This window comes from Caloenas nicobarica, chromosome 31, assembly GCF_036013445.1.
Source record: "Caloenas nicobarica isolate bCalNic1 chromosome 31, bCalNic1.hap1, whole genome shotgun sequence".
Lineage (NCBI taxonomy): Eukaryota > Metazoa > Chordata > Aves > Columbiformes > Columbidae > Caloenas > Caloenas nicobarica.
The window spans coordinates 2590728-2608066 of record NC_088275.1 but is presented as its reverse complement, the minus strand read 5'-3'; the positions used below and the strand labels follow the sequence as shown (position 1 = coordinate 2608066).

The following is a 17339-nucleotide window of genomic DNA, read 5'->3' as shown; positions in this document are numbered from 1 at the left end:
AAAAAACACGTCGCCGGCCCTGCCGGCCCCATCCGGAGTGGCCACCACCAGCCCCAGACAAGGTTATCGGCCCTTGGACCAGTTCCCTCCTGCCAGCCGCAGCCCTGGGGGCTCGGTGGGGTCCATACCCCCCCGCAGCCCCCCAGCCTTTCTGCGTGATGGCAAGAACATGGCGACAAGGGAGAAGAGTTTTCAAATCACCCACGGCCAAGGTCATCTCCCAACACCCCCCCCCAAAACCTGCAGCGCTGCCCCCTCCCCAAACCCCCCCGCTGTAAATACCCCATCCCCGCGGCCAGACCCCGGCCCCGCCGGCACAGCCGCCCCGGCCGCACGCCGAGGGGGGACGAGAAGCCCTTAAACACGCCAAGAAAAAGCCAGAGCGAAGCCAGAGGCAAAGGTTTTCCCGGACAAAATGGCCACAGTGAGTGGAAAACGCGAAGCCGAACCCCCAATCCACGGCACGGCGGCTTCGGGGATGCTAATTAAAAAGCAGCGGGGAGAGGAAGGGGGGAAAATCTGCTTTATCAAAGGTATTTTTTGCTTTATTCCTCACCTGTTTCAGCCCTCGCTGGGATCCAGCCCTCGGCGCAGCGTCCGTCTCCGAAGGATGCTCGGGAGAGGATACGGCGAGACGAGAGCTGCCGGGTACCAGCGTTAGCGCCGCAGCCTCCGCCACACGCGCTGAGCGCTAGGAGAGTCCATCGCACCGGGGAGGGCTGCGACAGAGCCGGGGGGGCACGCCGGGCGCAAAACGGGGGGCTCGTTAATCCTCTTCGCTAATTAGCCACGGCCAAAGGAGGGTGATGCCCCGCGGGGAGCTCCCCCAGGAGCTGCAGTACTGGAGGCGCCGGGATGAAGATGCTGCGGTACCGGAGGCGCTGGGATGAAGATGACGGTGGCAAGGGGGGGTCTAAGCCACCGGTGCCCCCTCCCCGGGGATCGGCAGCGGTGAAGCCGTGAGGATTTGGCTGCGGTGATGTCCCTGTCCCCCTCCCGCCGCCAACCGCAGCTGCAGGCGCCGCGGGTGGAAGCGCAGGCTGGGAAATCTGAGTCACGGCCTCCCCGGGGCTCAATTTCCCATTTTTTCGCATCAAATCGGCTCCGCCTGGGCCGGCCAGACCCGGCCCCCCCCCATTGCGATAGGGCGCAAATGCCACCAACGTATTTTTTTAGGGGGGGACGGGGCTATTGCGGGGATGCAAATCACGGTCTGGGGTACCCGAACCCACCCCAATTTGCCCCAAATTGGTGGGAAATTGGGGAGCTGGAGCTTCCCTGACCCCCCTGACTCGCAGCACACGTGTGATGAGCTGAGCCGGTCTCAGCTTCAGGACGTTCGCCCCAAATCCATCGGAGGGGACAGGGACGGGTTTCTCCTGAACTGCTTGTGCTGAGCTCCCAGTAGCTCCCAATAACTCCCAGTAACTCCCAGTCCCCAGCAGACCATCATTTAATGAGAGGAGGAGGAAGGTGTGCTTGAGGCTGAAGCAAGCACAGCCAGGGTAGGAACCAGTGCCCGGACATCAACAGCAATAATAATAATAATAATTGACAATAATAATAAAAACCCAGCGCTCAGACCAGGCAAACAGTGCTGCGGACCAGTCCACGCCCCTGGTACCAGCACGGAGAATGATTTAGGAAACTGGAAGCTGTGAAATAATCAAGATCCTGTTGGAAACAACCCAAAAAAGGGGATCGTTGCTGCGTCATTGGTGTTTTTACCCACCCTGTGTCCTTCCCCGCGTGCTCCATCGGGTTAATCCCGTGCCTAACGAGCCCCAGCTTTGTTAGGCTGGGCCGGAGCGCTGAGCGCGGCTTCCTCGGGCCCATCAAGCAGTGACTCATGTGCCACATTGTCACCACCAAAGCTCCGCGTTGAGCAGCCGGGAGCTTCAATGTGTATAACCGGAGTAAAACGCGTCATGGGAGTGACAGGAGCGGCTTTTTCCTTTGGGCAGGGCCTAAAAACCAGGGATGACGGGATAAAAACCAGGGGTGACAGGATAAAAGTGAAAATGGGGGTGATGGGATAAAACCCGGGGGTGACGGAACTAAAAAAGAAAACAGGTGCTGGGAGAGAAACAGGTTTATGGTTCTTGTCGCGCTCTCGCAGCCTGTCCGGACCGTTCTACGAGAGGGACAAGACTCAGCATCTGTGGTTTTATTTTGCTATTAAAACTGAACTTGTTCTCTCCCACATAGAGGTTTTTGGAAGCCTGGACCAGCCTTGCTGCAAAATTAAATCTCAAGCCGTGGAGCAAATGGCACCAAATTCCAGGGTACGACTGTGCCGGGGCCCATTTTTTCATCGGAGTTGTTTGATTTTGGCAGGGACACAGGGAGCAGGTTTTGCTGCCAAATTATCGGTCCAAATGTCCTGCCCGTTTCCTCGCGCTCTCTGGGACGAGATACGCCCCAGGATATGACAGAATTTTAAGGCTTGATCATTTATTTCCATCACCACGGGTGCACCAGATTCCACGGAGCCAAAACCAGCCTGGAGAAAGCAAGAGACCAGGCGCATCGACCCTAATTTAGTGTCTCACCAAGAAAAGATCCGCGGGATCAGTATCAGCAAAGAGTTTTCAGGTGCTGATGAACATCACGAGCTGCAAGCGAGGGAAGAGGCGTCAGCAGCCGATTTCAGAGGGACAACCCCTCCATGGGCTTAAAATGCTTTATTTGTAAAAGGGAGATCCCTGCTTTACAAAGAAATAAAAAATACCGGTAAAGGTACCTTGAGAAATCTTCAAGGCTGAGACTAAATGAAGGAGGAGAGGAAAAGTAATGAAAAAGAATGTTATAAAAAGAAAAGGGGTTAAAGGTGGGGAGGGGGAAACGCAGAGCAGGGGTGACAGGGATGGACCCACCGGCCCCTCTCGGGTGCGGTGACGTCGGTCTGAGGGGACAGGAAAGTTTGGGGCCCGGCAGGGAGGGGGCTCTGCCGGCCCGTTTAGGGGAGGGGGCCCCTCAAGGGGCCGCGGGGCGGCACCCCGGGGGGTCTCTGGGCGGGCCGGGGGGGCAGCGGGACACGCTGGTAGCCATAGGGCGGGGGGCGGGGGGGCCCGTTGTAGCCGTGCGGAGGCATCAGCGGAGGGGGGCCGCGCATCCCGTGGTGCGGCATGGGGCCCGGGTGACCTGCGGGGACAGAGCGACACGTTAACAGCCCCGCGGGGGACACAGAAAGAGCCCGTTCCGCCCCAAAACCCACCCGCGGTGCCAGCTCTGCTTGGAGATGTCCCTGATCCAGGATGTCCCTGGTCTGGCTGGATGTCCCTGATCCATTGAACATGTCCCTGGTCTCGCTGGATGTCCCTGATGCGTTGGGGATGTCCCTGCCCATGACCAGATGCTGTTTGAAGGTCCCTCCCAACCCAAACCCTTCCACGATCACAGAATCAGAATTTTGGTTGGAAAAGCCCCTCAAGATCATCAATTCCAACCATAACCCACCTCTGTCACCACCCCCTGTCCCTGAGAACCTCATCTCCGTCTGTTCAACCCTCCAGGGATGGTGACTCCACCACTTCAGCCTCTTCCAACACCCAACAACCCTTTTCCGGGAATAAATTGTTCCCCAAACCCAACCTACCCACCCCAGGTCCCTCAGCAGCACCCACTCACCCATAGGTGACCCGAAATGAGGTCCTCGGGGTGGCATCCCCATGGGCGGGGGTCCAGGGTGCGGCATTCCGGGCGGGGGGCGCGGGGGAGGTTGCCCCCCGGAGCCGGGCGGCCCGGGGTGGTGCTGGCCCATCCCCGGCGGGCCGTGGTGCACCTGCATGGGCGGCATTCCTGGGGAAAAACGAGCTCGTTACACCGGAACGTGGGCGGACGCGCGGTGCGGGCACCCGGGGCTCAGAGGGGCCTTCAATCCAGTTGTCGGGTATGGAAAGAAGGTCTGCAAAGGGGTTTCTGTTCCCAAAGTGAGGTTAAAAAGGGAGAAAACGCAGCGCTCGCCGCCAAGAGGGAACAGGAAATGCTGCTGGGATGGAAGTGTGTGGGGGACAACGATGTGACAGCAGGTGGGGTGCAGACTGGGGACAGAAATCCCCATCCTGGGACAGAAATCCTCACCCTGGATCAGAAATCCCCATCCTGGGACAGAAATCCCCATCCTGGGAGATTTTGGCCAAGCTCCTGACTCTGCAGCTCACCCCGTGTCCCTCCAAATCGACTTTTTTTTTCTATTATTCTCTTATTTACACCCCTTTTAAAAAGCCCAACGTGGGTTCTCTCCTCCGCAGGGCTTCCGTGTGTAATTAGCTGCTTTAAAGCTTGAACAATCCAGCTGGTACTCGGGGACAAACAGCTGCCATCTGCTCACTGGCGATCACACAAAGCTGCCTAATCGCCAGCGCCAGGGGCAGGGGGCACTTTAGAACAGGCAGAATTAAACAAAAATGAAATTAGATTGTTAATTTAGCTTCATTTTGGCGTTTGAAACCAGAGTCTGGAGGTAGAGGCTGCGTCCCGAGAGGTCAGCAGAGGAATGGAAAGGAGCGTCTAAAAGATGATGAAAAACCAGAATATTTTGGTTATTGCCCAGGAGTTGTTTTTCTCGCGGGCGCAAAATAGCGACTGAAGGGCAGGACTTGGATTGATATCCGGTCCGTAGAGGACAAACAATTTCCCGCAGAAACGAGAAATGGCCCGTCTGACGAAGATTAAGGGATTTAGTGAAGAACAGGGGGACCCCACACCCGAATTTTTCCAGTTTGCCTGAATTAACACACAAGGGGTGGGAATTTTAGACTGCGAGGGGATAACTGCTCAGGGTTTTCTTTGTGCGGGGTCCCTCTTCAACTCGAAACAACTTGGAAATGAGTGAATTATTTTAAAAGAATGTCTAGAATGGGGAAAGCCGGGGAAAATCAAGTTTCCTTACCTGGATGGTGCATCCCGCCCGGGGGGAAGGGGTGGGGGTGCGGGGGGTGTCCCCCGGCGGGCGCAGCTCCCGAGGGGGGGCCGGGGGCGCCGGCACCGGGCGGCATCGGCGGGGGGGGCATGGCGGGCGGCATCCCGGGGGGCAGCGCGCCGGGGGGCGGCACCGGCGGGGGGAACGAGCCGGGCGGGGGGAGACCTGGCGAGAGACAAGAGAACGGGCTGAGGCGGGGAGAGAAGCACCAGCAAATGAACCAACGCAAAACACCCCGCCGTGAACAAAAGAGAAAAGATAAAGCACAAGAAAAAAAAGAAAGAAAAACGGGGTAAAAGGGGGGGTAAGGGGGATAAGGGGGGGAAAAGGGGAAATAGGGGGGAATGGGGAGAAATAGGGGGGGGAAATGCGGGGGGGAATAAAATGAAAAAGAAAAAAGAAAACAAATATTAATTAATTCATATTATAATGAGCTTGTAGTAAGCAAAGTTCATCTAAAGGACACTCTGACAGTCTCAAGATACGCATTAAAAAACCGCAATTAATCGTGCACGTTCCAGGATGTTCAAACGGCAAGGAGAGCTCTTCAAATCATTCTTATTTTTGTTTAAGGAGAGGACTGACCCCAGACTATTTACATAGTCAGTAAGTACTGACATGATTTACATACCCTTAGGTTGGCAATTGCTGACGGGGTTCATTATTTTAATGGCTAACGAGTCCAGCACCGCAAGCGCAGCCGCCACGGGGACATTTACCCACCTGGAGGGGTGACACCGGGTCCCAGCGTGGTGACAACAGGCGTGGGGACCGAGGGGGGCGGAGGAGCGTCGGCGAAGAGCTGGTGGGGCCGGTCGGCCTGCGAGAGCGGGTTCTGCGCAGCCAGGAGCCGCTCGGCTGCCGAGCCGTGCCGCTCGCCCTTGGAATCCTTCTTGAAGGCGTAGGACACGGTGATGGGGCGGTTGCAGAGATACTGTCCGTTCATCGCCTCGATGGCAGCGTCCGAGGCGTCGAAACTGGCGAAGTTAATGAAGGCGTAACCCTTGGAGTTGCCCGTGTCGGGGTCTCGCATGATTTTGGGTGTCTGCAGGATGACGCCGAAGGCGCTGAAGGTGTCGTACAGCAGCTTCTCGTCGATCTCGGGGTCCAGGTTCCCGATGAAGATGTTGGCGCCCACGTCCAGGTTTTTGTTGTGGGCCGAAGCTTTGTTCACGCGGATGGGCTTCCCGTACAGCTTGATCATGTTCATGATCTTGATGGCATAATCCGCGTCCTCCTCGCTGAGGAACTCCACAAACCCATAACCTAAAATAAATCCCCCCCCAAAAAAAGAGCTTTAGGAGACACACGGCTTGTTTGACCCTCCTTGATTTATTCATAGGAAAAAAAAAAACAGTCATACAATCATTTTGGTTGCAAAAGACCCTCGAGATCATTGAGTCCAACCGTAACCTAATTCCAGCACTAACCCAAAGAGCCTCATCTACACAAGGCCCTGCTTGGGAAAGGAAGACGATTTTCCTGGGGATCATCTCTCTCCCTGCTGTAATTTCTCTCTAGCTGTCCCCAGCTAAAATATTTTACTCAACATCCAGATTTTTAGAGAAAAAAAAGCCAGTCAAAACCTCACCTTGGTGCTGGCCGGTGACCCGATCCTTAGGCATGTGGGTGTTGACCACGGGTCCCGCCTGCAGAAAGAGCTCCCAGAGCAGCGGCTCGCTGACCTTCTCATCCAGCCCCCCCACGTACACGGTGGCATCTGGAGAGAAATTAAAAAAAAAAAAATAGTTAAAGCCGTGAGGCTGGAAATCTCAGCTGCGTGAGGAGTTGAGGGCTTGGTGCTGAAACCGCTCGAGTCACAGAACCCCAGAGTGTCAGGGGTTGGAAGGGACCTCGAAAGCTCATCCAGCGCAACCCCCCCGCCGGAGCAGGAACACCCAGCTGAGGTTACACAGGAAGGTGTCCAGGCGGGTTGGAATGTCTGCAGAGAAGGAGACTCCACAACCTCCCTGGGCAGCCTGGGCCAGGCTCTGGCACCCTCACCGCGAACAAGTTTCTTCTCCTATTCAAGCGGAACCTCCTGTGTTCCAGTTTGCACCCATTGCCCCTTGTCCTGTCACTGGCTGTCACCCAGAAGAGCCTGGCTCCATCCTCCTGACACTCCCCCTTTCCATATTGATCCCCATGAATGAGCTCAGCCCTCAGTCTCCTCTTCTCCAGCTCCAGAGCCCCAGCTCCTCAGCCTTTCAATAAATCCCCCTTAAACTTTTAACCGGATCCCCCCGCAACTGCACCTCAACCGGGGAGGCCCCCGGAGTCCCCCGCCCCTTTTTCTCTGGGGACACCAGACCCCGGATTATCTCCATGGAGCGTGAGGCCGCCGCCGCCGCCGCCGCCCGCCGCCGCCCCCACCCCGCTGCCCACCCCCCCGCTGCCCACCCCCCCGCTCAGCCGCCGCCCGTGTCCGCCCCCGCCGTCCGCCGCCGCTCACCCTGGTTCCTCTCGGATATCGGCCCCGCCGCCATCTTGTCCCGCCGCCCGCTCCCGCGCGCGCCGCGCCGCCGTCACGCAACGCCGCGCGTCGTGACGTCAGACGCAAACCCACACCCCCCCCACCTCGCGTAGGCGTAACACCGCCCACCCCGGAAGCGGCGTCACGGCTGAGAGCGGCGAAGGCGCGGCGGCCATCTTGAGTGTGGGCGGGTGGGCGTTGCCGCCCTTCTGTCGCGATATCCCCTGTCGCGACGGGCGGCGACGTCACCGCCACGGCCAGGAGCGCTGCCCCAGCGCTAGGGGCCCTCAGTGCCGGGGGAATCCCAGTGCCGGCAGGTCCCAGTGTTGAATGATTCCAGGGCTAGGGGATCCCAGTTCAAAGGGATCCCAATGCCAGGAGATCCCAGTGCTGGGGGGATCTTGGCGCTGAGGGATCCCAGTGCCAGGAGATCCCAGTGCCAGGGATCCCATTTCCAGGGGATCCCATTTCCAGGGACCCCATTTCCAGGGGACCCCATTTCCAGGGGATCCCATTTCCATGAGATCCCATTTTCTGGGGATCCCATTTCCTAGGGATCCCATTTCCAGGGATCTCATTTCCGGGGGATCCCATTTCCACGAGATCCCATTTCCAGGGAATCCCATTTCCGGGGGATCCCATTCCCATGAGATCCCATTTCCAGGGATCCCATTTCCAGGGATCCCATTTCCGGGGATCTCATTTCCATGAGATCCCATTTCCGGGGATCCCATTTCCAGGGATCCCATTTCCATGAGATCCCATTTCCGGGGGATCCCATTTCTGGGGATCCCATTTCCTGGGGATCCCATTTCCTGGGGATCCCATTTCCAGAGATCCCATTTCCAGGGATCCCATTTCCGGGGGATCCCATTTCCATGAGATCCCATTTCCATGAGATCCCATTTCCAGGGATCCCATTTCCAGGGGATCCCATTTCCATGAGATCCCATTTTCTGGGGATCCCATTTCCTAGGGATCCCATTTCCAGGGATCTCATTTCCGGGGGATCCCATTTCCACGAGATCCCATTTCCAGGGAATCCCATTTCCGGGGGATCCCATTCCCATGAGATCCCATTTCCAGGGATCCCATTTCCAGGGATCCCATTTCCGGGGATCTCATTTCCATGAGATCCCATTTCCAGGGATCCCATTTCCGGGGATCCCATTTCCACGAGATCCCATTTCCGGGGGATCCCATTTCTGGGGATCCCAGTGCCCCGCTCCCGCCCCCGTTCCGGGGTCCCCCCGTCGGCCACACGCGGTCACCACCAAACGGCACTTTAATGGCTCGGCGCGGGGGCACGCGGGGCTCCCCGGCCCGCGCTCCTCGGGGTCCGCGGACCCTGCGGCATCGAACCCCCACACGCCCCGCGGGGGGCCCGATGCTGCTCCCCCCGCCGGACGGGCCCCCCCAGACCCTGCGCCCCCCGAGGCAGCAGAAACGTAACGGGAAGATTAGAAATCGCCGTGCGTGCTGGAAGCGGGGGACACAGCGGGGGACACAGCGGGGGACACAGCGGGGGACACCCCCCGGCTCTGCGCCCCCACCCCAGGATCCAGCCCCAGGGAGGGGGCACACAGATCAAAGGCACCGCTTGAGGGGGGTCCCCAAACCTGTGTGGCTGGAGGGGGCCCCGGCGGCTCTGGGGGTGTCACCGGGAGGGCGGCAGGGGGGTGTCGGCGGCCTCGGTGGGGGGGCCCGTGACCCCCCAGGTGCGCAGCCGGTCCTGCAGCAGCATCAGCTCCTCGGCCAGCGCCGCGGGGGACGCGGCCAAGCGCCCGCGCTGCGGGACAGACGGACACGGGGTCGGACAGATGGACACGGGGACGGATGGACAGGGGATGGATGGACAGACACAGGTCAGGATGGACAGACACGGGTTGGGATGGAGGGACACAGGGTCAGACGGATGGACAGGGTGGGATGGACGGACACAAGGACAGATAGATTGACACAGGGTGAGATGGACAGACGCGGGTCAGGATGGACATGGGGTGGGACGGACAGACACGGGGTGGGATGGATGGACATAGGTTGGGATGGATGGACATGGAGACAGACAGATGGACACGGGTCAGGATGGACAGACACGGGAATGGATGGACATGGGGACAGATGGACGGGGTGGGACAGATGGACATGGGGTGGGATGGACCGACACAGGTATGGATGGACACAGGGACAGACATGGGGTGGGATGGACAGACACGGGTTGGGATGGACAGACACAGGGACGGACGGACATGGGGTGGGATGGACGGACACGGGCTGGGATGGACGGACACGGGGACGGACAGACATGGGGTGGGATGGACGGACATGGGGTGGGATGGACGGACATGGGGTGGGATGGACAGACACAGGGATGGACGGACATGGGGTGGGATGGACGGACACGGGTTGGGATGGACGGACATGGGGTGGGATGGACGGACATGGGGTGGGATGGACAGACACAGGGATGGACGGACATGGGGTGGGATGGACGGACATGGGGTGGGATGGACAGACACAGGGATGGACGGACATGGGTTGGGATGGATGGACACGGGGATGCACGGACACGGATTGGGACAGACAGACACAGGGATGGACGGACACGGGTTGGGATGGACAGACACGGGTTGGGATGGACAGACATGGGGATGCACGGACACGGATTGGGACAGACAGACACAGGGATGGACGGACATGGGTTGGGATGGACGGACACGGGTTGGGATGGACGGACAGACACGGGCTCAGCCGCCCACGCCCCCCGTGCCTCAGTTTCCCCACCTGCGCCTCGGGCAGCCCCCGCAGGTAACATCTGCGCCAGAGCCGCACGGCTGGTCCCGCGGCGCAGGGGACGAGCAGCCCCGGGGGGGCCCCGTGTCCCCCCCGCTCCCACGGCCGCCCCGGGGACGGGGCCCCACGGGACCCCCGCGGGGGGGGGCGGCCGCTCCGCCAGGGGAGGGGCTGGGGGGACAGCGTCCCCTTGCTCAGCACAAACACGGTCCCGGCCCACGCGGCGTCGGGCTGGGAACGGGAAACAGAAATTAGGGGGACATCTAGAAATTAGGGGGAAATATAGAAATTTGGGGGAAATACATAAATTAGGGGGAAAATATAGAAATTAGGGGGAACTACAGAAATTGGGGGAAATTTAGAAATGAGGGGGAATATAGAAATTAGGGGGGAAAATATAGAAATTAGGGGAAAAATAGAAATTACAGGGGAAATATAGAAATTAGGGGGAAAATATAGAAATTAGGGGGAAATACAGAAATTACGGGGAAATAGAAATTAGGGGGGAAATACAGAAACTAGGGGGAAAATAGAAATTAGGGGAAAATAGAAATTAGGGGAAAAATATAAATTAGGGGGAAAATGGAAATTAGGGGGGAAATAGAAATTAGGGAAAATATAGAAATTAGGGGAAAAACAGAAATTAGGGGGAAAATATAGAAATTGGGGGGAAAAAGTGGGGGGGGAGCCAGAGGGTAAACCCCTCAGTCAGCGCTGGGGCACGTTTGGGGGGCACATGGCGCCACGAAGGGACTGACCCCCCCCCCAAATTGCAGGGGATGACGCGGGGGGGGACACAACCCGGACGCCTGGGTCCCTCCCCAGGGGTCCCCCAAAGCAGCCCCCGACTCACCGTGTCCGGGCTCGGGGGGTCGGCGGTGTCGGGGGGTCCCAGGGCGTGGGTGCCCCCCCCCGCGGGGTTCCGGAATCGGGCCCGGTGCTGCCGGCTGTAGCGCAGCCCCCAGGCCCAGACCGGGGGGAGCCCCCGGGCAGCGCCGCCCCCCCGCTCCCGCCAGCCGCCCACCGGCGTGTAGCTCTGGCTGGGGGGCCACTGCTGCGCGGGGAAACGGAGGTTTTAGTGCGGGGGGGCATCCCCAGGTGGGGATGAGGATGGGGAAACTGAGGCACGGGGCCTGAGCTGTGGGGAGGGGGAAACAGGAGCTCTTAGATAGGGGGGTCAATCCCCAATTTGGGGTGCAGATGGGGAAGCCGAGGCACGGAGCAGCCAAAAGCCAACCCCGGGTCAGAGATGCGGACGGGGAAACTGGGGTACGGGGCTGTGATCAATCCCCAATTGGGGGTACGGATGGGGAAACTGAGGCACAGGGCTGTGATCAATCCCCAATTGGGGGTACGGATGGGGAAACTGGGGTACGGGGCTGTGATCAATCCCCAATTGGGGGTACAGATGGGGAAACTGAGGCACAGGGCTGTGATCAATCCCCAATTGGGGGTACGGATGGGGAAACTGGGGTACGGGGCTGTGATCAATCCCCAATTGGGGGTACAGATGGGGAAACTGAGGCACAGGACTTGTGCTATGGGGAGGGGGAAACAGAAGCTTTTAGATTTGGGGGTCAATCCCCAATTGGGGGTACGGATGGGGAAACTGGGGCACGGGGCTGTGATCAATCACCGATTGGGGGTACGGATGGGAAACTGGGGTACGGGGCTGTGATCAATCCCCAATTGGGGGCACGGATGGGGAAACTGAGGCACGGGGCTGTGATCAATCACCGATTGGGGATGCAGATGGGGAAACTGAGGCACAGCACGGCCAAGCCCCCAAACCCAACGTTTTCGCAAGGGAAGCAGGAGCGCGTGTGCCCCCCCCGTCTCACCGGGCGGCCGCGCTGGCGCTGGCAGCTGAAGAGGAAGGTGCTGGAATAGGGCGCGAAGCTGCTGTCGTGCAGCGCCAGCAGGAACGCCTCGGTGAAGCCGAAGGCCGCCGGGAACTGCCGCACCAGCTGCCACACGCAGTCCAGGAACAGCAGGAACACGGGGGCCTGGGGGGGGACACCCCGTCACCCCCCCCGGCCGGGGACACACCGGGATGGGGGGACACAGGGGGACTGGGGGCTGCACCGGGACGAAGGGGAAGCCCCGGGACGGGGTGACAGCCCCGGGACGGGGTGACACAATGGGGGTCACCTCGTCGCGGGGGCCGCGGCGGCGCAGGAGCCCCATGCGGCGCGGGAAGGGGTGTCCGGCCGCCACCCACTCGCGCTGCACCAGGCTCTGGAAGCCGGGCAGGGTGCGGGACTGCGGGTCCCCCAGCAGCGGCACCAGCGAGGCCAGCAGGCAGTTCAGGTCCCGGTCCGACGGCTCTGGGGGGGCACGGGCGGTGGGGGGGGCCCCAGTGTGGGTCACCCCGAATCCTGGGGCTTGCCCTTCATCCCGGTGCATCCCCCAATCCCTTTGTGCCCCCCCATCCCAGTGTCCCCCCATCCCTGTGTCCCCCCCCATCCCAGTGTCCCCCCCCATCCCTGTGTCCCCCCCATCCCAGTGTCCCCCCCATCCCAATGTCCCCCCCATCCCAGTGTCCCCCCATCCCTGTGTCCCCCCCCATCCCAATGTCCCCCCATCCCTGTGTCCCCCATCCCCGTGTCCCACATCCCGTGTCCCCCCCATACCTGTGTCCCCCCCATCCCAATGTCCCCCCCATCCCAATGTCCCCCCCATACCTGTGTCCCCCCCATCCCAATGTCCCCGCCATCCCAATGTCCCCCCCATCCCTGTGTCCCCCCCATCCCAATGTCCCCCCCATCCCAATGTCCCCCCCATACCTGTGTCCCCCCCATCCCTGTGTCCCCCCCATCCCAATGTGTCCCCCCCCATCCCGTGTCCCCCATCCTGTCCCCCCCATCCCGTGTCCCCCCGCTCCACCTTGCAGCAGCACCGAGCACCGTGTCCCCGCCAGCAGCGACGCCACCTCGACGGCTTTTCTCAAGCACGTGCTGCGGATGGGGGGGGGGGCCGAAAAGAACGGGGGCGTCAGGGCACCCCGAAACACTCCCCCCCCCCAGGGGGCTGCAGCCCACCCTGGGGGCTCATGGAGGGGGGGGGGACCATGCACCCACTGCAACCCCCCATCACGCAATGGGGGGGCAGCCCACCCCCCATAATAAGGGTGGGTTTGGGGTGAGGTTTTACCCCCTCCCCAAAAAAAATCCCCCCCGCCCACCGCACGTGCTCCAGCCAGCGCGTCCCCTCCAGCGCCGAGAGCCATTTCTCCTCGGCCGCCGCGCCTGGCCAAGGGCAGGGGGGGTCAGAACGGGGACCCGGGCGGGACGCAGGGGGGGGTCCCCGCTCGTGCCCCCCGGCGCTCACCGGGCAGGCACAGCGCCCGCAGCTTCAGGTGGGCGAGCTGGATGTCGGCGAGCGAGGGCAGCTCGGTGGCGTCGGCCACCACGCAGGGCCCGCGGCCGCCCAGCAGCAGAGCCTCCAGGCACCTGGGGGGACACGGGGGGACCCCAGTGGGGACGGGGTGGGGACGGCCCCCCCGGCCCCCCCCGCGCCCCCAGCCTCACCTCACGTCCTCGCCGCCCGGCTCCGACGCGGGGTGGAACCCGGCGCCCCGCAGCAGGTGCCCCCCGCCCGGGTGGTGCCAGCACAGGCGCTGCGGGCGAAACGGGGTGACACCCCCCCCAGAAATCCCCCGTCGCCCCCCCAGCGCCCTCCCCGGCACTCACGGGCACCCGGCGCTCCTGGAAGTGGGCGAAGGTCCGTTTGAGGTCGTGGTCCAGGAGCCCGCTGGGCACCCACAGGTAGCGCGGGAGGCTGCGGGGGGGCATGCGGTGGGTGCACCCCCAAAATCCAGGGGGGTCGTTTCTAGAGGGTGTTTTCTGCCAAACGGGAGGATTTCCCCCCCCTCCCTGGTGCCTTTGGGGCGCGGGGGGCCCGCGGACCCCGGCGTCCGGGGCGGGGGCCGTACCTGGGGGCCATGTCGAAGCGCTCGTTGACGGCGCTGACCCTCCAGCCCTTGGCCCCCAGCCGCTTCAGCTCCTTCTCCCAGTCGCGCAGGGTCTCGAAGAGCGGCGTGGCGGCCCAGCCTTCGTCCTCCTCACCTCCATCCTCCTCCTCCTCGCCCTCCGGCCGTGTCTCGGGGGGGCCGGGCCAGCCGCCGCGTCCCTCGCCGGTGTCCCCAAGCCACGCGGCCGCCTCCCGCGCTTGGGCGATGGCGTTGGCCACCTGCACGGCGGGGGCGCGATGGGGGACGTGCCCCAAACCGCCCCCCAGCTGAGGGTCCAGACCCCCGCGCCCCCCCCCGGCCGCCCACCCGAAAGGCCTGTGGAGCCAGCCCGTCCTCGTGGAAGTGGAAGCGGAGCAGGCGGAAATCCCGGCAGAAAACGGCCAGTTCCTCGGGGATGAACTTGAGCGTGGAGGCGGCCGTGAGCACCTTGGGCTTGGCCAAGCTGCTGGCTGTGGCCGGGGGGGACACGGGGGTCAGCGCCGCCGGGGACCTGCCCGGCTCGTCACCCGGGGGCCGGGGGCCGCCGCCGTCACCTGCCACCAGCTCGCGGATGCAGGGCAGCGCCACGTCGTCCTCGCTGCGCAGGGACGCGCGGGAGCCGGGGGCCTGCGGGGGGAGATGGAAACCAGCGTCCTGGGGTGACGGTGTCGGTTCTGGGGCTGATGAGCGAGGGGGGGGCGGGATGGGATGACGATGGGGCTGGGGTGGGATAAAACGGGGCTGGGGTGGGATTAAGATGAGGCAAAGGTGCAACCAGGATGGGGATCAGGATGGGGCTGAGATGGGGCCAGGATGGAGCTGGGATTAGGATGGGATGGGATTAGGATGGGTCTGGGATGGGATTAGGATGGGATGGGATTAGGATGGGATGGGATTAGGATGGGATGGGGTGGGATTAGGATGGGTCTGGGACGGGATTAGGATGGGATGGGATGGGATTAGGATGGGATTAGGATGGGATGGGATTAGGATGGGTCTGGGATGGGATTAGGATGGGATGGGATTAGGATGGGTCTGGGATGGGATTAGGATGGGATGGGATGGGATTAGGATGGGATGGGACGGGATTAGGATGGGATGGGGTGTGGATGGAACCAGGATGCAGCTGGAACGCTACTGGGATGGGATCAAGATGGAACTGGGATGCCCCTGGGACGGGGCACAGGTGCAGCTGGGCTGGGGGTCGGGATGAGGTGGGGGTGTCCCTGGGAGGGGTCAGGACGCAGCTGGGGTGGGGGGCCGGGGGGTCCCTGTCCGGGGTCCCTGTCCGGGGGTCGGGGGGTCTGTGTCCGGGGTCCCCGGGCCGGTCCCGCTCCCACCTGCGCGGGCAGGAACGCGACGCGGCGGTTGGTGCAGAGCAGCGTCCCGGGGACGGAACCGCCGCCGCCTCCGTCTCCGCCGTCCCCGCAGCGCCGGGCACCCGCCGCCTCCTCCAGCACCAGCTCCCCTGCGGGACGGGCCGCTGGGTGAGCCCCGACCCCCCCGCAAGACCCGCTCCCCGCCAGCATCCCGGCCCGGCCGTACCTGGCAGGCCGGGGAAGGCCGGGCGGCCGCCCGGGGCCGCGCTCATGGCGGGGGGACTTTGGCCGGGCGGCCCCGAGCGCCGCCGCCCGGCCCGGGCCGCCGTCCCGCCCCCAGCCCCGGGAGCCGCCCCCGCCACCCCCCCGCCGGGCGCCCCGGGGCCGCCACCCCGCGCTCCCGGCCCGCGGCCCCGGGGCGCAGCAGACGCGCGGGACCCCCCGAAAGAGCGGGGGCAGCCCCGCGGTGACGGGCGGGGCTGGGGGTGCCCGCAACGGCCCCGGACACCCCAAGACAGAGGGTGCGGGCCGGGGTCCACGCGGCCCCCGGCACCCCGAAAGTGGCGCTCTGCCAGCCGAGGGGCGCGCAGCCCCGCGCCGGGGCCCCCCCGCCCTCTGGGCCCCCTAATCCTTTGTCCCCCACCCTCGGCGTGCCCCCATCCCTTCTGCCCCCCCACCCTCGGGGTGCCCCCATCCCTTCTGCCCCCGTACCCTCGGGGTGCCCCCATCCCTTCTGCCCCCCACCCTCGGGGTGCCCCCATCCCTTCTGCCCCCCCCACCCTCGGGGTGCCCCCATCCCTTCTGCCCCCGTACCCTCGGGGTGCCCCCATCCCTTCTGCCCCCCACCCCTCGGGGTGCCCCCATCCCTTCTGCCCCCCCACCCTCGGCGTCCCCCCATCCCTTCTGCCCCCCCACCCTCGGGGTGCCCCCATCCCTTCTGCCCCCCACCCTCGGGGTGCCCCCATCCCTTCTGCCCCCCCACCCTCGGGGTGCCCCCATCCCTTCTGCCCCCCCCCCCTCGGGGTGCCCCCCCGTCCCCTGGCCTCTCCGCTTGGGGAGGAACCGGTTTCTCCCCGGTGACTCACGGCCCAGGCACGACCTTCTCCTCCCGGCCCCCAACACCCCGCGTTCCGCCCCAAAACCCGCCCGGGGTGCCAAAGGGACACGGGGACCCCGACCCCCCCGGCAGCGGGTGCCCAGTGGCCCTGTGGTGCCCCGGACCCCCTGGGGACCCCAAACCCCGGTTGCCAGGGAGCCAAGACAGCGCAGGGGGATAAACCCGGCCTAGGCCAGGCTTAGGGGCAGCCCAGCAACACTCCAACACACCCTCGAGCTTAAAACCAATCTGAGGCGCATTTCCTGCAGATTTGGGGGCGTCGGTGGCTGCAGCTTGTGCACCCCCATTTCCTCCTGCAGGAAAATCACCCGGCGCAGCGTCCCTGGGTTTTTAGGTCGGGTTTTTGGCTCCGGAACGCGGTGAAATCGGTGGAATTTCCTGCGGGGCCGCTGTCCAAGGCTGGGGCAGCGGCTGCGCCAGCGCGGGGTCAGCCCGGGACGCCCCGAAACCCGGGGACAGCCAAAGCAAACACCGGGAGATGGAAGAGAAAACCCCAAGGCGGTGAAACCCCGCGAGACGGGGCTCAAATCCACCCCAAACCCCCCGAATTCAGCACGGACGCAGCTGGAGCCGTCGCTCAAAAGCCAATTTTCCTCTTTTTAAACCCGTTTTAGCTTCAGCATCCAAGATATTCCGCGTCAGCGAGCGGCTGGATTCTCCCTTTGTGCTGCGCAAAACCTTCCCTGGGTATGGAACTGTCTAAATTTGGGAAAAGGGTCCTCCAAAAATAGTAAATTTGACAAAAATGGGGATGGAGGGAT

At 62.8% G+C, this 17339-nt stretch overlaps 2 protein-coding genes across 2 annotated transcripts; both read right to left on the bottom strand.

Moving 5' to 3' along the window:
• Window positions 1-2647: 2647 nt before the first annotated feature.
• SF3B4 (splicing factor 3b subunit 4) lies at window positions 2648-7509 on the bottom strand. The gene is made up of 6 exons (XM_065653702.1): window positions 7377-7509; window positions 6516-6644; window positions 5648-6190; window positions 4895-5089; window positions 3631-3801; window positions 2648-3144 (listed from the first exon to the last, which is right to left on the bottom strand). Exons 1-6 carry the CDS (start codon window positions 7408-7410, stop codon window positions 2960-2962), a joined length of 1257 nt encoding a protein of 418 aa, XP_065509774.1. The 5' UTR covers window positions 7411-7509; the 3' UTR covers window positions 2648-2959.
• Window positions 7510-8857: 1348 nt separating this feature from the next.
• Window positions 8858-15809, bottom strand: MTMR11 (myotubularin related protein 11). The gene is made up of 15 exons (XM_065653877.1): window positions 15688-15809; window positions 15483-15610; window positions 14697-14769; window positions 14470-14612; window positions 14125-14381; window positions 13883-13970; window positions 13721-13809; window positions 13521-13642; window positions 13375-13438; window positions 13077-13147; window positions 12342-12517; window positions 12032-12196; window positions 11044-11244; window positions 10182-10421; window positions 8858-9186 (listed from the first exon to the last, which is right to left on the bottom strand). The coding sequence occupies exons 1-15, from the start codon at window positions 15731-15733 to the stop codon at window positions 9055-9057; spliced, it is 1995 nt and encodes a 664-aa protein (XP_065509949.1). The 5' UTR covers window positions 15734-15809; the 3' UTR covers window positions 8858-9054.
• Between the last annotated feature and the right edge of the window lie 1530 nt (window positions 15810-17339).